At 42.9% G+C, this 27551-nt stretch overlaps 1 protein-coding gene across 1 annotated transcript in view; it reads left to right on the forward strand.

Moving 5' to 3' along the window:
• LVRN (laeverin) overlaps nt 1–27551 on the forward strand; it is a 470465-nt gene that overhangs the window by 251541 nt on the left and 191373 nt on the right. The window contains exons 13-14 of the mRNA XM_069226651.1: nt 15854–15909; nt 26168–26315. Coding sequence (XP_069082752.1) covers nt 15854–15909; nt 26168–26315 — 204 coding nt within the window. The remainder of the gene's footprint in view (nt 1–15853; nt 15910–26167; nt 26316–27551) is intronic.

The following is a 27551-nucleotide window of genomic DNA, read 5'->3' on the forward strand; positions in this document are numbered from 1 at the left end:
AGCAGGCCTGAGACATGTTTAAAGGGCTACTTAAGTGGGTGGCACAATCAGTGCTGCAGGCCCTTTAGTAGCATTTAATTTAGAGGCCCTGGGCACACGTAGTGCACTTTAATAAGGACTTATACGTAAATTAAGTATACTAATTGGGTATAAGCCAACATTGCCATGTTTTAGTAGAGAGCACAAGCACTTTAGCACTGGTTAGCAGTGGTAAAGAGCACAGAGTCCTAAGGACAATAAAACAAATTCAGCAAAAATGGGAGGAGGAAGGCAAAACGTTTGGGGATGTGCAGAAACGGCCTGGTCTATCATAGGGCCTTTTAAGGACTAGAGATGTCTGTTGATGGAACCAGATTTAATAGGTCAAATAAAAAAGTAGTTTGTTTTAGCTTAATTGCATAACAGTATAAACAGTCTATATTTCACAGAAGCACCGTACAGAGCCGTCTAGAACCCCACACTCTGGAATTTCTCTTTCCACATACGGAAATATAAAAGAGTATGCTATATCTACTCATTACTTGGATTCTTTACAATGCGACTCATATGAATCACAACATCATCATCCAGCATTGCTGCTGTTGGCACTACAGTATCTTAAAATCTGTGAAAATTGATTTTCTGCAATTTAGGGCATGCTTCATACAGCATGTACCAATGATTCCAGCCTAATGTTGCAAGATTGATGACTAACGTCTTTCTTCATTCTGTTCATCCATGGACTCATAACAGGCACTACTGGAAACTGGTTCAACCTACATTTGGTGAATGATAATTGTACTTTGTTGTCTGATGGTTTCAGTTAGGTATTTCTGGGACTATCATCTGTAGCATATCTAACCAAAAATGCCAAGATGGTTGCTTTGTTTACAGACCAGAATCTTCATTTCATACACATTTAACAGAATAATTGCCAGATAAAGTGAAATAGACAATGAGAAACACATACCAGAAACATGGATATCAAATACTAGACACATAGAACAGCAGGCAAGTGGATGAAAGATACTCATGAGTTGACGAGCTTGAAGGTATGGCATAATCCTGACCTTTAGGATAGATTAAATTTAACAAAATAGTAAACATCACCAATATTTCCAAAACTTGTGACTTCAGAGATTTCCAAACACACGAAGGAGAAAAAAAAGTATTTCACATTATGCCTCCCCTTTTGTAACAGGTGGTCAAACTATCAAGTTTCTATTCTTTCTGTTGGTACTAGCTTAAGCTTATTTCTAGTTTATAGCTATGTACTAGAGATGGGAGTACTAATTTTAGGTAATATTTACAATGTGCCCAATGACAAACATAAATAGTAAGATAAATTTGGTTGAGCTGTAAATCAGCAGGTGAGACATGACATGACCGACATATTTCGCCTGAGATATGTTTGGTGCCTAGAGTTAAAACCAAGCCACAACTTTCCTTTAAATTATGTAACCACTACAATTTCAAGTTTAACATGTGATAGAACATCCATTAATACCATGTAAATTAATATATTTCTTCGATTTTAAATTCAAGAATAGGTCCCAAGAAGTCAGAATGCCAAATATATCTGCAAGTTGACAATGCAGCCACAGTCAATTTTGTCTCAATTCTCTCACAGAAAAAAAATATGGTACCAATTCTGTTTCCGTACTCTAAACGTGTGTTTTTATGATGGCCGGGCACAGTGAAAGGCCAGAGCTGACGTAATGCCAAACGCATTTTTCAGAAGGTACTTTCAAACAAAATTCATAAACTGCATGTTTGTAGTTTTGTGGCTTTTAAAGTTCTGTAGCCAGGAATTCTCAATATGAATAAAGCATGTATTGGTTTATTTGTTGAGGGAATGTAGAGGTCTGTTGTGATTATGTGGTTGTAACAAGATGCCTCCCATAGGTATTTCGTGGTTGAAAGTAGGGAGAAAAGAATTGTTGGAATAGAAATTGGGACAATAATACAAGTTGTGGTGAGTGTTTCCGTTGCCTGGATGTGTGGAAGGCAAATACCTTACCTGTGGCTGGGACATTAACTTGTTGGAAGTCTGATTTTCAAACAGAGTGATAATGAGTCCTTGTCTTGCTCTCTTGACCTCAAATCGAGAGAAAAAAGTCAGGACACCCCAGATAAAGACATCTTCAAGCCAGCCATAAGACAATACCACCAGCAGTTATGGAACACCAAGCATGCTGCTCTTGCAGATCATATTAACATAGCATTAACTGCAGTGAGGAAATCTTCAACATCATCAAAGAAGCTACTGTACCTCCTGCCACCCCTAGCAAGATTAAGCCCTCATAAGATTTTTGCAACAATCTGTGGGAATTCTTCTGTAACAAAATCACCTCCCTATACAGCAACTTTATCCCTCAACCAGACCCTGTCCGCATCGCAACTCAACTTACCATCATGGTCGATGTACAAACCCTGACCGTTTCCCTGCCGTCACCACAGTTGAAATCACTACTACCATGAAGACCATCCACCTGTAGGGCTCCATCTGACTCTTGCCCTCACCATGCCTTCACTAAAGGACTCCTACTGATCAGCGAAGCACTAGCACCCATATTCAATGCATCTATCAACTTAGCCACATTCCTAGACACCGGGAAACATGCCACGTCATGTCCCTGCTCAAGAAAACATCTGCAGACCCAGCCACACTTTCAAACTACAGACCCATCTACCTCGTACCAAACCAGACAAAGGTCTTAGAGAAACTAATCAGCCAACACTTCACTGACCACCTCAGCAACCACCACCTCCTTAATGTCACAGTGTCCAGATTCATGTCCAAGCACAGTACAGAAACAGAACTCATTGCCACCATAGACAACATCCGCATGATTTTTGACAGATGAGACACAGCAACTCCCACTCGCTTGGAGAATTTGACATGGTCTCACACACCATCCTTATCAGGCAACTGCATGAGACTGGCATCCAAGGACCCACTCTACACTGGATCTGCTTCTTCTTAACGGATAGAACACAAGCCGTAGGTCTGGCATATTACTCCTTAGAAGCTAACAAACTGATCTGTGGAGTGCCAGATGGCTTGTCGCCCAGCCCCACCCTCTTCAACACATACATGATCCCTCTGGCCAAAGTCAACTGTGCACACTACATCAACATCCTCTCGTAACAAAGAAGCTCACCACCTGCATGACCAAAGTCACTAACTGGATGAAATGCAGCTGTCTTAACTTAAAACCGACAAGACAGAAGTAGTGATCCTCAGCAAGAACAGCTCACCATGGGACTCCAACTGGTGGCTGGCCGAACTCAGACCCACACCCAGAACCCATCTGAGGAACCTCAAAATAATAATTGACAGCAAACTGGACATAGGTACTTATGTCAACACTATTACAGCATCCTGCTTCCACACAATGAGGATGTTGAGGAAGAACTTCAAATGGCTTTCATGCAACAATAGAAAAACTGTCACTCATACCCTAGTCACCAGCCAATTGGACTTCTATGCTGGGATTGCCAAGCAACTCACTAGAAGGGCACAAACCATCTGAACCTCAGCAGCCAGACTAATCCTGAGTCACCCACAAAGGACTCACATCACACCAAACCGCAAGGAACTACTCTGGCTCCCAATACACAAACATGCTAAATTCAAACTCCTCCCACACACAATTAAGGCATTGCACAACTCATGTCCCACGTGCCTGAAAAGTACCATGTCCTTCCACCAACTTTTGAAACACCTCCTCTCTGCAGTACTCCTATTCGCAGACATACCATGCATGCACAGAACCAGATCAGGTTGAAGGGTGCTCTCTTACGTCACTCCTAAAGTATGGAACAATCTCCCACTTCAGATCAGAGCCTCCTCCTCTCTTCTTGGATTCCTCAAAAAGCTGAATACCTGGTTTTTCAATTAATCAACCTACCATAGGCAGTACTAGGCAAACACACATACTAGGCAAACACACCTACTCAGCGCTAGGGTACCATTGTGTGTGATACTGCACTTTACAAATACGCATTCTATAATAACTCTCTGACCAAGTTGAGATTATAGGTTGCTAGTATAGGGACTGTTGTACACCTATTCCCTTAGGGAAAAGTTAACACAATTTTGTGAACCAACCTACATATTAGTAGGTCAGTTCACAAACTAGGGAACTGCAGAAGAACCTGCCTAATTAATTTATTAAGCATTTCACAATTTCTGGTCCCCTGTGAATGGCTGCATCCCACAGATAGAGAGGTATGCAAGGTACAGTAGGCCACTATCCTATGACTGCAATCTAAAATAGAACACTCCTTTGTTTAAAAAAAAACAAAGTGCTGCTTTTTTGGTTAAAAAAAAGTTTTTCGATTTAAAAAAAAACTGCAGGGAGAACAATTAGTGATCCAGTGAACCACGGCCTACTCCCATCGAGGCTGACAACACAAGCCCCAATGACTACTAAGGAGAGACCTTTCCCCTTGTGAATCAGTTACCACCCGAATTCAGAGTTAGAAAGTTCATCGATGGTTTGCGATTTCCATTGCAGATGTGAATCACTGATACATACACTTTCAAATTGGAAATTGGAGAAGGTGTTTCTTTTATGAAATAAATATATACAATAGGTAATTGAAATCTCACCAGGCGTCAGACTTGCAGATCACTGGCTACCTTCCAATGCCAAAACGTCCTACAACAAACCACAACATTTTTGGTAGAAATGTATCTTTATTGGCACAGATGCATATTCAATTCAACATCATTCTTCATACAAAATAATACATGACAACCATGATTCTTTATACAAAATATTTGATAACATCCATCAAGTGGTTTGCAAATAATTACTTCTTTAGGGCTCAGATATCTAATATTAAGAGAGTTAGTCATTCAGCCCAATAATTTGATCTTCCACATCATTGTAGTTAGAACAATATCTGTGGCACCAGTTCAAGCAGTATGCAGTCCCTCCTAAATTGTGCCCAGTAAGACCCCAGTCACCAACCATCAAATTAAACTAGCCCTGTTTTTTTTGTCACCTAGAAACCATCCACTTTATGGGTTAGGAATTTCACTTACAGTGGTGGATATTTATTGTGGTCAGTTCCCAGCTATTCCTGTTCATACCACTAACATTTTCTTCCTTGCACACATGGCAGTAGAGAAACAACCACACATGGCAGAGCTATCATATCTAGAGATAGGTAAAATTATGTGTGAGACGTCCATGATCAGAAAATGGTGAAAAAGCAAGCTGTTTCAGCACCTTCCCCAGATTATGGGGAAGCAGTGCTGGTGAGTATGGAGCAGGGAACAATTGAAGCAGTTGGGACCATAAAAGGTGTTAGATGGTGGCCTGCCATGTAGATTCATGTGATGGTGGGAGAAGTACCAGCCACTCAGATCTGTTCAGGTGATGTGTCAGAGCAGGTCTTGACTGACTGCAGTTCCCCCATTCTCCTAAGTAGTGCACTGGTGGAAACAGTTTTCCAATGATTTTTCCCCCTCATTTATTTTAAGGAATGTTAGTAGCTTTGCACTTTGCAAAGCCTCAATATATATAGATTTTGGTTAAAAAATGCAGAGTTGCTAGTCCTCATACTACACAACTTTGCATGAATATAGCAAAAGTGCCTTTTCTGTTTGATACTGAGAAAAAGTGTCTATGATTAATAGACTCAGAGATTTCCAAAGATGTCTAAGGACAATTTCTGGCTCATAGGTTGACATTGTCTCCAATTCTATTTTGGTAACAGTACATTACTTAAAAAATGTTTGCCTCTCGGTACCAGAATGTGATTTGCTACAATACATGCTAAATTATATATGTGGAGAACAACTTTCAATGAATATAATTACCTTGCACAAGAATATGAGCATTTCTGGCTCTTGGCATCTCTTAACTTTACTGCTCAAGCCCACTACCAATTTCAGAGTCAGTTTATGAACAGGAATTCTTGGAATCAACAAGCAATGCAATAACCAATGCCCTGAGGCAGAAGCGATGAATGACAGCTACTCATTAGGCATGAACACAGTAGCCACATGCTAAACCAGGACCTAAACAAAAATCTGAAATTCAGGATAAGTATTCAGGAGACACCGTAATGCCATCCAGTGAGGCCCAGTGCTAACTAATTGCAGGAAAGTCAAGATCTCATTTGTAAATCACTTAGAGAAGAAAAAAGGAGAGACCTAAATCTGGAGGAGGTTTGATCTACTTTTAGGGTAAGGTGTTTTCCTATAGGTCAAGCATACTCAAGTATAGTGAAATGGTTTTGTGATGCACCCAAAAGTGGCAGGCAGAAAAGTAAGCCTTTGATACTGCAGAAGATAGCAGCATCAATCAATCAGGATTTGTAAAGCATGGCTAAATAACGGATAGGGAATCCAGGCACTTGCAGGTCCCGGAGGCTTATTCGAACAGCCAGGTCTCTTGAGGGCTATTCGGAATTCCGGAAGTGAGATGATAGTTTGGAAGTGCGTGGGAACGCTATTACAAGTTTTTGCTGTGATGTAAGAGAAAGAGCATCCTCCACTTCTGCTTTGGTAGATGCGGGGAGTATGGGCTAGTGAAAGGGATGCAGAGCAAAGTCTTCTTTATGGTTGGTGGAAGTTTAGGTGGTGGTTAATGTACGTGGGTCCTTGGTTCTGGAGATCCTTGTGTGCGTGGATCAGCAGCTGGAATTGGCATCTCTTCTGTATGGGGAGCCAGTGGAGTTGCCTGAGATGAGGTGTGATATGGGTTCGACGGGGAAGGCTGGATGTGGCATTTTGTAGGGTCTGAAGTCTCTGTAGGAGATGTGTGGTGATTCTTACATAGAGGGTGTTGCCGTAGTCCAGTCGACTGGTGATGAGGGCCTGTGTTACAGTGCATCTTGTGTGTAGAAGTAACCCCTTGAAGATCATTTGTAGCATGTACAAAGTGAGGAAGCAGGCTGCAGAGATGGCATTGATCTGTGATTTCAAGGTAAGCTTGTTGTCAACGATGATTCTGAGGTTTCTGGCATGGTCGGAGCGAGTGGGTGCAGGTCTTGGGTCAATGGCCACCAGAAGTTGTTCTGTGTTGCTGCTGTTTCCAAGATCAGTGCTTACATCTTGTCTGTGTTCAGCTGCAGGCAGTTGTTCTTCATCCAGTCAGCAATGCTTGCTATGCATCTGTGGAAGCTGGTTCTAGTGATCGAGGGGTCATCGGTGAGTGAGAAGGTGAGTTGGGTGTCATCTGCGTAGGAAATATGTTGAGACCGTGGGATCTGAGGATGTTGGCCAGTAGGGTCATATATGGATTGAAGAGCGTGGGGCTGAGGGAGGTGCCCTGGGGAACACTGCAGGTGATTTCCTTCAGTTCGGATGTGAAAGGTGGGAGATGGATCCTGAGGAAAGCGGTGATCCATCTGAGCGCGTCCCCTTGGATACTGATGTGGTGGAGTCTTTCGATCAGCATGTGGTGGGATACAATGTTGAGGGCTGGCAATAGGTTGAGGACAATCAAAGCTGCTGTTTCTCCTTGGTCAAGAAGGGTTCTGATGTCATCGATGGCTTCGATCAGGGCAGTTTCAGTGCTGGGATTGCTGCGGAAGCTGGATTGGGAGGCATTGAGTAGCTGATTCTGCTCTAGGTATGTCATGAGTTTCTTGTGGATGATCTTTTCCAGTACCTTCACTGGGAATGGGAGCTGGGAGATTGGCCAGTAGTGTTTGGGTTCACTGGGGTCGGCAAAGAGTTTTTTGAGTAGTGGTCTGACTTTGGCGTGTTTCCAGGTGTCAGGAAATGTTGCAGTGGTGATAAAGGTTTTGAGCAGGGTGGTGAGTTCCTGACCAATTCTTTTGTTTCCAAGGTTGAAGATGGGTCTGTGGGAGCTCCCGAGTGGATGGATTTCATGATGGGGGTGATGTCCTGGGTGGAGAGAATGTTCCAGATGGCCAGTGTGTGGTTTTGTGTCAGTTACAGTGGTGGTGTATCTGTCAAAGAAGTCCGTAGGTGGGTTTTGGGGTTCAAAGTTTCTGTATATGATTGTGATGATTGTCGTGGAAGAAGTGGGCAAGGTTGTCACACAGCTCCTGTGAGAGTGTGATGTTTTTTTCGCTGGCAGCTGCGTTGGAGAATTCCTTAACAATGTTGAAAAGTTCCTTGGTGTTGTTGGTGCTGGTTTCGATGCATGTTGCATGGACTTTCTTCTTTGTTGCCCTCAACAGGCAGTGGTAGAGGTTGAGGGAGGTCTTGAATGCTGCTCTGTTGGAAATGTCCTTGCTGGTGCGCTATCTCCTCTCCAGCTGTTTGCTGTCTTGTTTCGCTGTTCTGAGTTCTTTGGTGTACTAGCTGGACTTTTTGGGGGATGTTCTCTGGATGTTGCTCTTGATTAGGATGATGCTGTTGATGCAATTGGTGATCCACTCCAGCTCCCACTGACCTGATCCATTCTAAATCAATGTACAATCAGGACCCCCTGTTACTGTCCCTCACAACCTGTCCTTGCAGGACTAACACCCTCACCTCTGACCTTGCTGCTTGTGCAACTAAGATGCTAGAGACCATGATGCTGAGGGCTCTAGTGAACAATATGGACATTCTCAGTGTACTCAGATATTCCAGTGATAGATTAACGCATGTAGATGTGGTTATGTTTTTAAAGTTTCTTACTAGATTAGCACTGTAAACAGTAGCTATTCATGTTTTTTATATCCTATAAAATGGTTTGAAGGTTTCTATATGACATAGAGGTCTATATTAAAGGAGACATACCCTAACGCTGATGCCGTAGGATGCAGATTTCTCTGATCCCCATCAAATAAAATCCTGCACTAATAATGCTACAGGTAGCAACCTTAACCACTTAAGAGCCCCCCAAAATGCCGGGAACAGCAGCGGCACAGCCACAGCAACATGTCACTACGATTGTCGAGCTGCTCCATGGGCCAGCGAGAAGCATACAAAATGGCAGCATGGAGAGTGAGCGATCTGGGTGCTCTCATTCCGTTATATCAGACTGTACCTCTGTGAGGGGAGCCCCACCATAATGCCTGGTGTTCTACCTAGTCTGTTGGCACCACCTGCATGGAGCTCGGAAGGGACAAACCCAAAGAAGTTCTTTGAGAGCTTCAGGAACCCTGAGAGGTGAGGAGGGCCGAGCGCCACAGGGAAGCAGACTGAGATACCACCAAGGACTGAGGTGCCCAGCTGCCCTACCAAAGCCTCCGTGCAAGAGAGAGAAACTGGGCGCTGGTGCAAATTGTGATCTTCTCGGCTGGAGGAGCCGAGGAACGACAAGCACCCCATGCAGCAGATCATTACTGGTGAGGAGCTAGGACTCCTGGGAGGAGGGGGAACTGTGGTGTGCAAGAGGAACCGCTTTACTAATGGACTGCGGGAGAGAGGCACCAACAAGACTCGGAGGAAGAGGCCCTGCAATATTGGGTGAGTAGAGACCGACCTCCCAATGCGGTGCCTCTGGCCCACTGGTCCACAGCTGGGACCCTGCAGCTAGAATAAGAAATTAAATTGGGCCCCACTGAGGTCTCCAGAGACCGTAGAGGCCTGGTTGTGGAGCCATTCCTTGATCAAATAGGCCTGAAAAGTTCATCACCCTGCCGAAGATCAATTAGGCTCACAAAGAGCTCCTCACACCACCACAAACCGTACAAGCTTGTTGATCAATAAACCCAGTGATGCTGGAGGGCCCTCCTTTGAAGACCGGGACCCTCATTATATGAACCCTCCTGAAACTCCACTGACCTCCCGCGGAGGCTCCCTGTGAGGGGGCTCCTCAATCCTTGCTCATGTGGTAGAAATCCCGGGGGCTCCTACAGCCCTATTGGAGGATCTACCCAAACAGGCAGATTGGTGCTAGAGACCTGCATGTCCTGCAGCAGTGAATATTGACCCTTGAGGCAGCAACAGGAGGACATTAAGAAGAGGTAATCCAATGGCTCTTTTGGCATATGTTTTGGCCTGCTGCTAGTGGGGGTCCATGCTACTCTCTGGGGGACTAGACCCTCTTGACTCTGAGCTGTACCTTTAGTGATACTTGTTCTCTTGAAGCCAGGTCCCAGGGACCACCCTCCTCTGTCTATCAGCAATGGGAAAGGTGGCCCGAAAACCTGATGGGGTGAGACATAGGGTGTCTCACCACGACTGCACCACCTCAGACCCTCTTGACAGGATCCCAAGGAGGAACCCAGGGGGCTACCCTTTAGGACATAATTCAAGCAATCACTGCCTCCCGAAAAGCCCTAGAGACCAAGATCAATACACTGGGTGCAGATCTAAGTCTCCTGAAGGATGATCATCAACACCTTTCCAAGAGAGTCACGACTACAGAGTAGACAGTGGTTGATGTGCACCAGGAGGTTGTAACCCTGAGGAAGTGCCTCACTACCATGAAGAGAAGAGTACTCACACTGGAAGTTCAAGAAGAATATAGCGAAAATGGGTCAAGGAGAAAAAATATTCTAATCATTGGGCTCCCAGAGCGAGTGGAGGGAAATAACACATTGTCCTGTTTGGAACACTGGCTGCGAGAAGAGGTAGCCCCAGAAGGCCTTTCCCATACTATGCCCTGGAGCGAGCACACAGGGTCCCTGGCCCCTGCCTCACCCTGTACATTACAGAGACCGACATCATATACTTGCTAGTGCTAGAGCCAAAGGGGACATAAAAGTGGATAGTCACAAGATCATGATCTTTCCAGACTTTACGAAGGAAGTTTAAAAGCAGAGATCAACATTCACTGATGTTAAATGTCAGCTTCAACAGATGAGGCTTCAATATGCTATGCTGTTCCCGGCCCGATTGTGGGTGAAGGCTCCAGGAGGCGTGCAGTTCTTCCAAACCCCACAAGAAACGCAGGACTGGGTGGAGACGCAACCACAGGCTGGCCCAAGTCGAGGAACCCCACAAGGAGCACCAAAACTGAGGAGGGGGAAGCGCCAATGGAGTGGGAGGAGTGAAAAGTCCCTACTGACGCAGAAATACAAAGAGAACAACAGCAAACATTGCAAGTGGTGGTGGCAATGAGCGGCGGGGAACCTGCATCGCCATCCTCGTTGGAAAGGGGAGAAGACCAAGACTCTTATAGGTCTACCCATTCCAGCCCCCCTGGAAACTCAGTGGGGGAACTTCCTGAGATCATCCCCGCATGGGAGATAAACTCTTCTGAAGGAGCTGGTGTACTGTAAGACTTTTCTTGTACTGTATTGACGAAGATGGGGACTCTCTCTTTTTAATGACCTGTCTTGATGACCGCACACCTAGGTCTCTGTAGTTTCCGCCTACTGTTAAAGTTGTGTGGGGGTAACCCGGGTATAGCGTGGTAGATGGGTCACTACCTTCATGGATGGGGGTGTTAGCCTGCTTGTCTTGGGGAGGGGGAGTTGGGTTAGTTTTTGTTGGTTTATAGTTGACAGGTGGATGGTGCATGCCCCAAACAGATATTGCCTCTCGAGCTGGCTAGGATTTTCTGGTTGAGTAGTTATCTTGTCCAGTGGCTGCCTCCATAACATGTAAAATTTCAACATGAAATACTAGGGGGATGCACACTATGATCAAGAGAAACAAAGTATCTGAATTAGAGGGAAGTACAAATAGCATTTCCAGGAGACACACCTAGTGGCAAAGAAGGGGCTAGCACTACAGCGCAGATTGAGAGGACAAACCTTTCATACCATTTAGCCCACGCAAGAAGAGTACTGGAATGGATTCGGCCTGAGGTCCCCTTTCAACCTAGAGGCCATCTGGTAGACCTAGAGGGCTGATATGTGGTAGTCACAGGACGCTTAGATGGCAGAGATTTTACCATAGCCAGTATGTATGGTCCAAACTTGTTATTTTTGTGGGATACTATAGCTGTATAGCAGACCCTGTGAGTGATAGGTCTCATGTCTTGTTGCCAGACTCACCAGTTCACAGAGTAGCTCACACATTTTCCACATGAGAAAGAAAATGGGTATTACTGTGCTCCTGGTGCCTACATCACCCCAGGAAATGGGACTATTCCTTTTTCTGTGCCTTACATGAGCTCCATGTGTGACTAGATGTGGTCCTTTGCATACCAGAAGTGCACAAGCAGGTCCTTACCACAGAATATCTTTCCCACACCATATCTGACCATAGTCCTTTATTGCTGGGGCTTAGTTGGGGGTGAGCGCTCTCTCAAATTCCGTCATGGAAACTGCGACTGGAAGCCCTAGAGAATCCAGTCCTTCATGTACAATTGGGACAGCCCACAGGGATGTCTGAGTCGCCTCAATTGGAATGGGACATATTTAAAGTGGTCCTCAGAGGCAGATGTATCTTAGAATCAGTGGGAATCTGGAAAACACTCCTACAGGAGGTTACGACCTCCGAGTCCACGTTGTGAACATGGGAGTGGCGCAGGCCCGGGCACCCAGAACTGCAACCCTGCCTATTGGATGCTCAGGAGTAGGTAGCCAAGAATGTTGAGCAGCTGCACTTTTTCGACTATCTAAACTACATGGTCAGGGCCCATGCGGAGAAAGATAGAACTGGGACAATGTGGTCATGGTTGGCTAAGTCAGCCAAATGAGGGTTGGTAATTGACAAACTAAATGACGATAGGGGTTCCTGGGTATATCGCCAGAAACATATTAATCAGTTGTTTCAAGGCTATTATTCTACACTTTATCGTAGCATCTCTGAAACTACCAAAACTGGCGCAGAAGCCTGCCTAGCACCCCTGCAACTTCCTTTGCTCTATCCAGAGGAGGCTGCACAGCTGAGAGGAGAGGTCACGCTTCAGGAGATCCGAGCCGCCATTAAATCTAGGGCCTGGAATAAAACACCTGGAATAGATGGACTTCCAATCGAGTTGTATTCTGACTATGTGAAGGACCTTACCCCCAGACTGGTGGACCTCTATAACACGGGAAGACATACTGCTCTTTTGCCGCTATCTACCTGTGACTCGCTGATTGTTCCTCTACTAAAACCAGGAAAAGAATCAAGCTACTAAAAGGCCTATCCCCCACTACTGATGTTAAACACAGATCATAAAATCTAGAGCAGGATCTTGGCAATCCAACTGGTCCCTCACATGCCTCGTCTTACCCATAGAGAACAGGCAGGATTCATCCTGGGCCACCAAACAGCCCATAATATTTGCAGATTATTCACAATTTTAGAAGCCACTACGTACAACAAAGCGGAAGCAGTAGTCTTTTCTCTGGACATAGAGAAGGCTTTTGATAGCCAGGAGTGGTTGTTCCTGTACAGTGTGATGGGGCACATGGGACTGGGGCAAGACATTTTAGCTTGGACCAGATTGTTATATACTGATCCTTCGGCTAGAGTGAGAACAGGTTGTGTCATCTCAGAGAGCTACAGGGTGTAACGTGGCACCAGGCAGGGAAGTCCCCTTCCACACCTGCTATTTGGCTTTGCCATGGAGCCAGTGGCCTGTTATGCTAGACTTGGAAATGCTTACCAGAGCATTGTTGTAGGTGCCCAGACCTCTCATATAGTGCTATATGCAGACAACCTCCTGCTTTTCCTGCAGGATGCAGGACTGAACCTGGCTGGTGCCCAGGACCTCTTGGAGAGATTCAGCTCCCTTTCGGGCCCTTGCGTCAACTGGCAGAAGTCTTGCCTCTTCCTGACGTAGGCTTTCATAGCTCTTGCTGAGGGATTGGGAGCTTTACAATAAAAAACCAACTTCCTGACCTATCTCGGAGTACAAGTTCATCATACCCCCACAGATGTCCTGGAAGGTAATATAGGCAAGGCAGTACGCACCTTGCGGGCCAGCGCTGACTTCTGGGGGATTCTTCTGCTGTCAGTGGCTGGGAGACCGGCACTCCTAAATATGGTTGCCCTTCCCCATCTGCTGTATTTCTTAGCAACACTCCTGACATGGATTCCAAAGGGGTTCTTTAGAGATATTGATAGGATTACCACAGGCTTCCTTTGGGGATCGGGTCATAGGAGAGTGCCGTTGGCTAACCTTCAGCAGCCAGCACTGGGGTGAGGCTTGGCTGTGCCCGACTTTGAATCATATTACCTAGTGGCACAGATCCAGGTGTTGACCCAGTGGGTAGCGGGCAGACTTACCTCTGGAAGGGCGATACCTCATATGCTACAGATTGGCATGCCTAGCCAGAGCACTGCTAAGACTTCCAAGCCTTGGTGTGGATGACAGCACTGAATTTCAAGTGCTGCAGCGCTGTTGGGCTAGGAGCCTGCAGAAAACACGGATGCGGGTCCCATATTCTCCTGCTGAAATTCCTGTTAGAGCTTTCCATGGAGGCGTCTGGCACAGATTGGCGAACTGAATAGCAGCAGGAGCGACAACGGTTAGGGCTCTTTTTGAAGACAGAACGTTACTTCAGTTTGAGAAGCTCTGCTTGAGACATGACCTGCCTCCAGGTCATACCCTCTTACTCGGCGTGGTAACTATGGTTATTTGTAAACATGGGCGGATACAGCGGAACCACCACAAATGGCTTGATGCCGATATGTAGCTACTTCCTCAGGGACCTTCAAGGCTGTTACATGTTTACATAGGAGATTGCAGGGAGATATCTCCTTACTCCTGATGGCGCTGAGGGTATAATGGAAGGCGGACTTGGAGACTGCTATTCCAGACAGAGGCTGGTAGGTCCCAAAAGTACAGATCCCCAAAGTGTCTAGAAATGCTAGGTTCAGACCTATTAATTACTTTGTGTTACACAGGGCATGCAACACGCCAGGAGTGGGGGGGGGGATGGGTGGGAACCCTGATTCTTGGTCTAGTGAGAACATGGAATTTAGCTTTAAGTGGGCAGGGCACATCCTAATGTACAGCTCGAAGTACTGACACACAAAAGACTTGACCCCCTCTTGCTGCTTTCTTATTGGAAAGAGCTGACTGGGCACCTTCTGGAACCTTAGAATACCATACTGTACTGCAGATGTTTCCTCAATGGGGTAGTGTTGTATTAATACAAAATACTCCAATAAAGTTTGCCTACAAATAAAAAATTTACTTTTATATTAATGGTAATGATAAGGGAAAGCAGTAAAGGAAACTGCAAAGATTTGCTAGGCAATCAGAAAAGTATGGTGTGTTATGCATAAAGTCAAGCACAAACCTCAAGATGTTGCAGAAATTTCATTCCCATTTATTTGGGACACCCTTCAGAGTGGCAACATACGCCTGAAATGGCAGAGTGCATCAAAATGCAAAGTTGTTGCTTCTGCAGTATTTCCACCAGGGCTGGACTTCACAATAGAACTAATCCCACTTCCAAAGGAATGCTTATGGACCCTCAAAAAGCTAAACTCCGCTGGTGGGCCTGATCTGGTCAGGATGATAGAACACAATCCTTAAGTGTGCTTTACTTCATTTATTTGCTTGTACTCTGCGATGGTGAGTGTGTTTTCTGGTTTTCCCAGAAGTGCTTTACCTTGTGCTGGTCTGGGGCTATGCCCAAGTGTGCCTCTACTAAATTGGAGGACAATTCGTTCACCCTGACAAGGGTATGGATGATAATGACTACTTGCAGCTGCTAATTCAAATGGCAGAGGCACAAGCTTTTTGAATTATACCTCTGGAACAGTATTCTACAACTACGCTCATTAAAGCTTGCAGTTGTCCATGATGGTAATCCTTCAGTCCTGTTCCCTCAGAACAACTGACATCTCACACATTTGTAATCTCTTTGAGACTGACACAACTCAGGAGCATGTGTGCTCAATAGAATATCACAAGCAAAAATATAAGTAGACTGAAGTTCAGATTGACAAATATATCAGAAGTATCTGTGCAGTGTTTCTAGTCAGATTCAATTTCTAGTTTTTTTAGAGAAAGCTAAATAACATTGCATTGACAGGAATTTATATTAAGCCATTATTTTCAAGAAGCATATTTTCGGTTTATTTACTGAAATAAATATTTTGTATGTATAGGCTATCCCTGTGGTCAACAGAGTACAGATGATTGAAGATGCGTTTGCCTTGGCACGGTGAGTATTTGTTTCTATTTCCATTGACTTGTTTTACCAACATATACATTTCTTCTTTGCTCTATAGTGTTGCAAAGATTCTCATTTCTCTGGAACATTATTAAGTCTTTCTTCTCCACTGCCATTTGTTTCCCTGTTTTTTCTGTTGTAGCAATGGAAGTGTTTCTTCATTTCAGTAGCCCGGAACACACAACTGCTTTGAGGCAGATGATTAATTTGATAAATTTATCAACTGTGAAACAGTTGCCTGCCACGCAAAGCTGAGAGTGATGATTCACTTACAGTCTTACAAACTAAGATAACATTTGTCTCACTTGAAAATGTATTTGTCCAACATATTAATAGCTCGGAACAAGGACTAATAAAGCCAGATATGATGAGGTTTTTATAACTGAAGGTGCTTCGTCATTGACTGCTGAGTTTCTGTGTGTGAGGTTGTGGGATTGCTGAGTGAGTGAATGTTAGAAAGGGTCAATTTGTGGATGAATGGATGGATACGTGAATTGATGGATGAATGAATAGATGAATGATTGAGTGCAGCGATGGAAAATTGACTCAGTTCACAAATGAAATGTAAAACAGAGGCATGAATGCATGGCTCCATGAATCAAATGCGTAGTTGAGGTAATGGGAGAATAAGTGCATGGATATAGGCTGTAGTGTTGTGACGCTACGTGCACTAGGACCTTTGCGGTTCTATGCATGGTCAACAAAGGAATTACATAACTTGCTGGGAGGTGTTAAGGTGTGATAATTAACAGTTATGACATAATCAGAGTGCAGTGAGTGATCATATGCTGAGGAATAAAGACGTCTGCTACAGGGCTCAGTGTGTGGCGTGGTCGTTTACATGCTCTTGGGCTGGGGAGAATGCTATAACTGGTGACAAGTAGGGTATATGTGTCCCGAAGAAACAAGACTGCTCTGCCTGAGAGTTTGCAATTGTACGTGTGTGCCACATGCCCCCAAATCGATGCAAAGTTGTTTGAAGGTGGCATGTGTAAAGTCAAAGCCCCGCTCCAGCCCATATACAGCCCTTCAAGAAGTTGACGGCCCTGTGAGGAGTGCTTACAAAAGCCCACAAGAAACAGTTGTTAAGGCTGAAATAAGGAATACTGCATCGTGCCATAACACAGAGCCATCATCAATGCAAAGCAAATGCTAAAGGCAGTGATAACCAGGTACAAAAGTACAAACATACTTACCAGCATGACCGAGGGAAGTGCCACACGACCTCGAATCAGGTGGGACAACCCAGGCCCGGTTGAGGGGCTCATGCATGGACAGCGGGGAGTGGCATCTAGTGGAACCAAAGCCATCAAAATAGTGACTTTTTTTAATGGCTACAGAAAAGAGCTCAAAGTATTATGCAGTTGTGTTTCTGAAACCACCACTACAATTCGACACCGCAAAGAAGAAAATATTGGCTTCAGGTGGACCCCAAGGATTGAGATGTTCGATGACTTCATAGATGCCCTAGAAGAAGTACGTGACAATAAGATCATTAAGTATTTAAAGACCCTTGTCGTTGATGGAGTAAAGAAGTGCTGTGAAAAATGTCACGGACTGATACAACATCTTACCGTCACCATTGGGTACCAAGTACAATCCGATGCTGAATGTCGACTATAAAAGGTACATTTTCAATCAAGAAAGACAGTAAGCTGGTGAAACGGTGGATGAGCTTGTTCAAAGACTTGATGTGCTTAGCAAACACTGAAAATTCAGTGAATTTAATGATGAAGAAGCCATACGCCTCAGAGTCATTAATGACTGTCTCAGTTGAGAGAAAATACTAATGGCTGCAAGAGCTGATGAGAAAGCAGATCTACAAGCTGCTGATATGGAAGCTGGAACAGTGAAAAATGAATCAGCGTTGGTCAGAAAAGCAAGCACAAGTACATAGTAAACGCACGCATCAACATCTTCAATGAAGAAAAAATTCTGTTTCCAATGTGAGTTTCCATTTCCCCATGAAGGTTAATGTCCAGCCATAGACAGACATGCAAAGGCTGCAGGAAAGAAAACCAATTCATGAGAGTTTGCAAAGTGAAAGAGCAACCAAAAACATCACAGCGACAAGAAAAAAATGGATGCCAGAAGGTTCCAGGAGCATTCTCACCACGCCCACAAAGCCAAAAAGCTATGCCAGTTACGACAAGTAGAAACCAGACAAAGTCAAGCCTCGTCAGGCTCATCCTACAAAGGGTTTTCTATGTCGTTATCAAGCGCTAGTGAAAATGGATATGTGATGATGGTACCAACAAAGAAATGGCAGGTGCATGTCAATTTGGCTGCTTGCAAGAAAGAACAAAAGACAAAGGCAAACCATCAAACATAACAACTCAATTTGTTTGGACACTGCCCCAAGATTACCATAAAAAGCAACGGTTGCCCCTTAAGCGTTATCTTAGACAGTAGTTTGTCAATAAACCTCATGCCAGTCAAGAAGTTCAACAGCCTGTCTCCTGTGCCATGCCTCAACCCGTCAAACACGATGGTATACAAGTATGGTGCTTCTAAACCATTCAGAGTCAAGGGTTATTCACAATGACAATGTGACATAAAGGAGTATCAGTGCAATTGCCAGTTCACATTCTTCAAGGAACTTTGTCCAGCGCTTGCCTACTCAGTTTTGTCACTGCTGCTAACATGGGACTGATACCTCTCAATTACAACCTCCACACTCAATCTGAAATTGTGAGTCAGTTTCCATCATTGTTTCATGGCCTAGGAAGACTCAAGACAATAAAAGTGTGACTTTATATTAAGGACGACATTCACCCTGTTCCCCAGCGGCACAGCAGAGTTGCTTTTCACTTGCAAGAACCCGTTAAGAAAGAACTTGAAACTCTGTTAAAGCATGACGTAACTGAGTACTCCACCGGTCCTACATCATGGGTTTCACCCATAGTGGGGGTGCCAAAAAAGGACAGTGGAAATGCAGTGCGAATCTGTGTTGATATGCACCAGGCCAACAAAGCAATCAAGAGAGAAAGACATCTTGGTTCACACATAGCGGACATGATCATTCAACTGAACAGTGCCACAGTCGTCTTCTGTCTTGGCCTGAACAAGTGATACTATCATCTCAAGTTGGAAGAGAGCTTCAAGTATATCACCACTTTATGCGACTCATTTTGGTTTGTTCAGATACAAAAGGCTGAGTTTTGGAGTGTTGTCAGCTGCAGAACTATGTCAGGATTTTATATGTCAAATAAATCAACCTGACATGCATGCTTTTAATTACAGTGATGACATAATGGTATTAATAGCAACGCAAAAGGAGCATGACAATGCTCTTACACGTGTGCCAGTTACTTGCTGATGCAGTTCTCACTCTAATGCAGCAAAGTGTGAGTTTCACAAGACTAAACTTATACTCTTTAGGCACATATTCTCTGATGGAGTAATGACTCATGACCCAGATAAAGTGCAAGTTACTTGCCCTCCAGAAGATGTCACCATGCTGATATTCCTCTTAGTTATGGCCAGCTATTGCTCAAGGTACATTGGTGACTTTGCTACAGTAAGTACCCCATTGAGAGACTTGACAAAACAAAATGTCCCTTTCCATTGGTCTGCTGAATGTGATCAAAGCTTCAAAAAAATAAAACATGAGATTGTTAATGCAACCAAGATGACCTACGTTGACCCCAAGTTACATACTGAGATCAAAGGTAGATGTGAGCCCGATGGGGTTGGGGGCAATCCTTGCTCAATATAATGGTCATCCGAATGCTCAAAGACACATTGTGGCCTACGCCAGTCGAAGCCTGTCTGATACAGAACGTGCCTATTGTCAGCTGGAGAAGGAGAGTCTGGCTTTAGTGTGGGCTTGTGAACATTCTCATGTGTTTCTATACATAAAACATTTCACTGTCATTACAGACCACCAAGAGCTGCTCACTCTTTTTGGAAACCCAAGATGACTCCTCGCATTGAGAGGTGTGGGTTGCAACTGCAAGAGTATGACTATGTAATTGTCCACAAGCTGATGATTACTTTTCACAGTACCACTACATCATCACAATGTGATCTCCAAAACAGTTGAGGAGTACATTACCGTCATTGTGAGGTCCAGCATGCCAGCAACCCTAACTATCAGACTACTGCTGCTACTAATGCCGATAAGAACATGCTCATCCTCAAAGACATTGTTTCAACTCGATCATAAAAGAGGGGCACTCATCCTTTTGCTGGCGATGTTGAATTTCAAAAATTCAAAAATGTACAGGATGAAAAGGAGCACTCAACCTTTTGCTGACGATGTTGAATTTCAAAAATTCAAAACTGCACAAGATGAACTGTCCATGACCAGGGAAGGTGTTGTACTGACAGACTTGAGAATCATCATACCTGAGAGCCTAAGGCAGCAAGTCATTGAGCTAGCCGATGAAGGACTCTGTGGCATTTTCGCCACCAAAAGTGCTCACTGTGTGTGGTTCCCACACCTAAACAACGAGTTGAGAAGGATCTAAAAGAATGCCATCTTTGCAACTGCCTTTCCCCCAGACTGATACAACATCCATTGACAATGTCTGACCTTCGTGCACAAGTTTGGGAAACAGTTGCAGTTAATTTCTTTGGGCCTCTAGGAAATGGACATCATCTCATGGTAGTCATTGATGAGTATGCACGCTTTCCTTTAGTACAGGAGTTATCATCAACAGCCCATGACAAGGTCATTGAGCGGCTGGATGACATCTTTGCAGCATGGGGTATCCCCGCCATTCTCAAATCTGATAATGGTACGCCATTCAATAGCAAAGAATTCAGGGAGTTTCTAGTCAGACTAAGTTTCAAGCATCAAAAGAGTACATCTCTGTGGCCCCGGGCAAATGGTGTTGTGGAACGATTTGTGGGTATCGTCAAAGGAGTAATTCAACGAGCATTGATGGAGGAGGTTCAGTTAAACCAGTCCCTGCATCAAGGCCTTCATGATAATTGTTCAAATCCTCACTCCACAATTGGTGAGTCCTGCCATATTGCTATCTGGGAAAGCCATAGGGACCAAACAGCCACAGCTGACAGTGGACCAACCCTTGAATGCTGATAAGGCTTGTGTCGCTGACACTTGTGTCGCTGACACTTCTTGAAAGTGCAAAATGGAAACATATGCCGATCAGCGTCGACAAGCTCAGGAAAAAAGTCTTCCATTAAGTTTACTGGGTCCTGGTCAAGCAGAAACAAAAGTGAAAATCAGACACTCTGTTTGCTGTTGATCCTCTGAAGGTTGTGATGTGTAAATGACGCATGGTAATGGAGCATCGTCCCAGAAAATCCATCACACAGAACTCATCACACTATAAGCACTTACCTCAATGTCCATCAGCTCATGCAATTATGAATGAGGCATCCCACATAACAGTCTAGCTAAAGCATCAGAACCTGTGCAGTTGGTGCACGACTAGAGTGCATCTCAACTACCTCATACCAGTCAATCTGGTTGACTGGTGGGAGTGCCTCGATGGCTTATTGAAGAAGTGTAATGTGACTGATGTTTATACCATTTATTTGACATGGGGGGGATGGAGTGTCCTCAGACTATGGGGCATATTTATACTCCATTAACCCTGAATTTGGGTAAAAAAAAGTACGCAAATTAGGTGCCAAAACGAACTCCATAATTATATTTTGACGGTTAGACTTGCCTAACGTCAAAATATTGGAGTTTGCACCATTTTTTAGATGCGTAAACCTACCTTGCGTCAATGAGATGCAAGGTAGGTGTTCCCATCTGAAAAAATGGTGCTAACCCCATAACCCCATATTTATCCCTCAGTGCTAAAATGCAGACACACGGGTGGGAGGAGGGGCGATATAATGTGGCAAATCTTGCTTTGCAACATTATTTAACCCCTGGGTCAGACCAGGTGTTATGAGACATGTTAAACACCATGGAATTGGTCCACATGTGCCCTCCTCAAGCCCCAGGAACATCCCCACCCACACCAGAGGGACACCGGATGATGGGGAACCCCATCTCAGGTAAGTAGGGTAAGTACAGGTAAGTAATTATTTTTTTTTAATTAAAGTGCCATCAGGAACCCAACTTGGGGCCCCATGCATGGCACAGGATGCAATGGCCTGGTCCCCTGTGCTGGCCATTGGTGTGGTGGGCATGACTCCTGTCTTTTCTAAGACAGGAGTCGGTGGTATGGATGGTTTAGCGTCAGAACATTTTGCTAAGGCTGGTTAGAGGCATTTGTTTGCCTCTAACCAGCCTAATGTCATTTTTTGGTGCAAAACCCCCTTCTCCGATACCGCCATTCCCCCCAGGCTAACGTAATTTTTTTATGCCAGCCCACCCTTTGCACCGGCTTGTGCAATTCCAAAAATATGGCGCTCTGGAATGGCGCAAGCCGGTGTTAAACGTTTGGTGCAAAACTGCGTTAGTGCAGTTTTGCATCAAAAAGTATAAATACGCCTCTATGTGTAGTAGGACCCTTGTGGTTCTACATAGGCTCAACAAAGGAATAATGTAACTTGCTGGGAGGTGTTAAGGTGTGGCTATTAATAGTTATGACTTATTCAGAGTGCAATGTGTGATTGTATGCTGAGGAATAAAGACATATGCTACAGTGCTACATTGTGGCATGGTCATTTACATGCTCCCGAGCTGAGAAGGACACTAAAGAGGCATGGGTAGATGAGTGTGCACATGGATAGATGAATAGGTGGACGACTGAGTGTTTTGTGGCCCCATACTCCTGCTATAGAGCCAGGTGTATCTACTATAAGATAGGCATGCTCTCAACCCCGATTAATTTGCTGGAACAGTAGACATATGACTTTTTAAACGTGCTATCATTCAAAAGTGCAACATAGTGTACAGTCTATACAAAGCACAGTGAATAGCCACTGTATGTGTTAATCTCCCCCGGAGCAGTGATGTATGTATGTATGTGGAATTTAAGCCCCATAAACGTGGACAAAAGGCAGTAGAGCTCTGTACAGTATCAAAAATAAGCATACAGTCAATGGAGATCAGAGAGGTGGCTGGATACTGGGAGCAGAAGTGTACTGTTACTGTATTGAGATTTGGTGTTTTTTAAAGAGTTATGTCTTCAAATCTTTCCTAAATTGGATCATCCTTGGGCCGGTCTTTGTGGATACGCAGATGTTGTTCCACATTCTGGAAGCAGAGAGGGAAACCCTGTTGCCTTGTTTTATTCCTTTTTACCCTTTTTAGTATCCATTCTATTGGGATGGTGAACTTGTCTGCCAGACAAGCGTGGTTGCTTCTCATGGATAATTTGCAAATTATGCTAATAAATAATATATGTAACCAATATTAGGAAAAGTATTTGAGTCTGAGAGCCTTAGCTATACTACTACCACTCCAGTTTATGCTACAGTAGGGAAATTGTAGGACTTTGGAGGGGTTACATTTACTATTCCCACTCCAAACAATTTAACAGTAGGGAAAACAGAGAACTTTGGAAGGGTTAGATTTACTATTCATACCTCAGTATGCGCAAAGTAGGAAAGTGTTGGAGGGGTTAAGTTCATTATTCCCACTCCAGTCTAACCAACAGTAGGAAAAGTGTTAAACTTTGGAGTGGTTACATTTACTATTCCTACTACAGTCACTGCAAAGGTAGAGAAAGTGTTGGACTTCGGAAAGGTTAAATTTACTATTCCCACTCCAAACAGCACAATAGTGAGGAAAGTGGTGACTTTGAAGGAATTACATTTAATATTCCCACTCCAAACAGCGCAACATTAGGGAAAGTGTTGGACATCGAGGGGTTAAATTCACTATTCCCACTCCATTCTAGACAACAGTAGAGAAAGTGTTAGACTTTGGAGGGGTTACATTTTCTATTCCCCCTCCAGTCAGAGTAGCAGTAGGGAAAGTGTTGACCTTTGGAGGGGTTAAATGTATTACTACAAACTACACAACAGTAGGGAAAGTGTTGGGATTTGAAGGGGTTAAATGTATTACTTCAAACTACACAACAGTAGGGAAAGTGTTGGGCTTTGGAGGGGTTGCATTTACTATTCCAACTACAAACAGCTCAATAGTAGGGAAATTGTGGGGTTTTAGAAGGGTAAGATTTACTATTCCCACTTCAGTCTGTGCAACTGTAGAGAAAGCTCTGGACTTTGGAGTGGTAAGATTTACTATTCCCACTCCAGTCTGTGCAAGTTAGGAAAACGTTTGACTTCGGAGGGGTTAAATCTACTATTCACACTCCAGTCTAAGCAACATTAAGGAAAGTACTTCACTCCAAACACATTGTGTATTTGAATGCCCTAATACTTTAAAAGAAGTGTTAGACTCATTTGATATAAACATTATTTATTAACATCACAAGTATTTATAATAATAATAATTTAAAAAACAATAAAAAAATGTATACAATTAATAATCAACTAAATAATTAGCAATAAAAAATCATCACTAATTAACTACTCACCCTATACCCCTGCAAACCTAGCAGCCCACACCTTAAATAAAACAATAAAAAAAGAAGTATACCACAATTTACATAAGTGATAAAAAAAAAATATTTAATTACCAATTAATAATGAAATGTTAAATAATCATTACTTAATTAACTTCCCACCCTATATCCACACAAACCCAGTGATCTGCACCTAAAATATAATTATAATATATATGTTTTAGACAGTTTCTATAATTAAAAATCGATTCAATATGTTTCAATTAATAAATTCTAATTATTATTGCTCAATTAACTCCTCACTCTATACCCCTACAAACATAGCAACTCTCACCCAAAATATAACTAAAATATATCAGTATTATCCAATGTACATAATAATAATCAATTAAATGATTAATTCCAAGTAGTTAACTGTTAATCATTACTTAACATCCCACCCTAAACCACTACAAACCCAGCAACCAGCACTTGAAATATAACTAAAATAATCAGTATTACATAACTTACATAATAATTAACAAATTAGATAATTAACAATAATTAACTGTTAATTAATTATTACCTATTTAATTCCTCATTCTATGCTGCTACAAATCTAGCAACCAGCACCTAGAATATAATTAAAATAAACATAATAATATAATATAATTAAAGTATTACACAATTTACACAATTAGGAAACAATTACTTCATTAGTTCCAAAATGACTAATTAACTTAATTACTACTTAATTACCTTCTGATTATATAACCGTACAAAATGAATCAGTTACATAATTTACATAATTATTATTAATCTCATAATTGATTGTTACAATTAAAATTAAATACATATTTCAAAATGACTTAAAATTACAAACTAATTAAAAAAATGAATAACAATTATACAAAGTAACATAAAATAGCATGTGAACTAAACTACAATAAAATAATTTAAAAAGATACTTTTTAGAACTATATTACTGAAGGAGATATTCTTAAACACAATGGGCCCCATTATGAGTTTGGCAGACGGAAAACTCCGACTGGCAAACTCCAGACAGGGTGGCCGCTGCCTACCCAGCGACTTCCCCATGGTGCTTTTATGGGTTTCCTGCTAGGTCGGCATTTGCCTGCTGGCTTAGTGAGAAACAGGCTACAGCATTGTCTCTGGCTCCTTATTGAGACGGCGGCAGTGCTGTCGCCTGCAGGGTGCACCAGCACCCTCGCAATGTTCACTGTCCACTTTGGCGGCGGTCCAGATCCCCACCGTGAATGTGCTGGTCTATAGACCGCTACACTCGTAATGAGGCCAAATATTACCTACCTAAAAAAACTGAAAGCAATATTCTTAAACACAATATGGCATACCTAAAAAAACAATATTCTTGACAACGAAATTCTTCCATCATGATATTTTTGTATCACAATATTTGTCCGATATTCCTGTCTCCCAATATTTTGTCCAAACAAGGATATTGCTTTTACACCATTGTGGGACTTGGTAAGCACAATGAAGCATCCCATGATTAATTTTGTTCACCTGTGTATTTATGCAAGATTATAATTAATTGTGGGAAGCTGGGAAAAGGGCAACATTCCTTGCATGCCAAAATGAGCAATATTGATGACCTGAGTTGAAGCCAACCCCATAGATTTTCAACTTAGAGTGCATTTGACATGTTAATGTGCAAATGTAATTTACAAAGGCTGGATTCACTGCAAACCTTTCTGCATATTGGTGTAAAACAGATGTTCATTTTAGAAATATTTGTGAGGCGGGGCATTTATACACTATATTATGTATAACACTTATAAAAATGAAAAATATGCATTGGTTTAATTTGATTGTTGTATTTTCAGAGCTGGATATCTGGACATTGAGACGGCACTTGGATTAACAAAGTATCTTGCCAAAGAAGAGGAACTCTTTGTATGGCATGCAGTTTACCGAAACAGTCCATTTACTATAGGTACTTCGGCCTACTATATGGCTCTTCCATTGTTGAAGGTACAACACAGTTTAATGTACAATCCTTTTCCAAAATTGTGTTTTGTGGCACATAAGTGGCTGATGGGTATGCTACTATTACATTAGTAGCTTTATATTGTGAGCTATTACATTATAGGCCTTACATCGGGAGTCATTACATAACAGGTAACTTATATTATCCTTATAATGGTATAATGATAGTAGTTTCTTTTGCATGTATGAATGTAATTGAATGTAATTCTCTCTCTCTCTGTATATATATATATATATATATATATATATATACATATTTCAATGTAATTGAATGTAATTCTCTCTCTCTCTGTATATATATATATATATATATATATATATATATATATATATATATATATATATATATATATTGTTACCCGAGCTAACCATAACTTACGCCCATGCCTGCAATGCACTGCTTTTGACCTCACATATTACATCACTCATGACATGGTAAGTGACATCCCTGATGACATCACTGAAGAAATCTCAAATTACATCACTGATTACATCATCCAGTGGTGTGAGTGTTTTCTAAATGTTTATGAGCGTTAGGCACATATACCAAGGTACTACCCATGTTAAAATAGTATACTTTCTGTACTACTAATTAGTGAAACTATTTCTAACATATATTATGTGAGTGGCTGTGTGACTGTGTGTATCCGTGTGTGTGAGTGGGTGTTGAACTGCCTGTATGGGTCTGTGAGTGGGTGTGTGAGTGCCTGTATGGGTGTATAGGTAGGTATGTGAGTAGCTGTGTGGGTGAGTGAGTGGCTGTGTGAGTTGCTATATTGGTGAGTGAGTGGGTGTGTCAATGGCTGTATGGGAGAGCGAGTGGCTGTGAGTGGCTGTATGGGTGGGTGAGCGTGTGTAAGTGACTGTATGGGTGAGTGAATGAGTGTCTGAATAGCTGTGTGGGTGAATGACTAACTGTGTAAGTGGCTGTATGGGTGAGTGAGGTGCTGATTGGTTAAGTGAGTTGGTGTGTGAGTGGCTTATTGTAGAGTAAGTGTCTGTGTGAATGGATGTATTGTTTAGTGAGCAGATATGTGAGTGCTTGTATGAATGTGTGAATGGGTATGTATGTGGTTGTGTGGGTGTGAGTGTGTGAATGCTTGTATGGGTGAGTGAGTGGGTGTGTTGAGAGGCTGTATGAGTGAGTGAGTCAGTGTGTGATAGGTTCTATAGATGAGTGAGTGGTTCTCTGAGTATTTGTATGGGTCTGTGAATGGGTAT

This window comes from Pleurodeles waltl, chromosome 1_1, assembly GCF_031143425.1.
Source record: "Pleurodeles waltl isolate 20211129_DDA chromosome 1_1, aPleWal1.hap1.20221129, whole genome shotgun sequence".
NCBI classification, from domain to species: Eukaryota; Metazoa; Chordata; class Amphibia; order Caudata; family Salamandridae; genus Pleurodeles; species Pleurodeles waltl.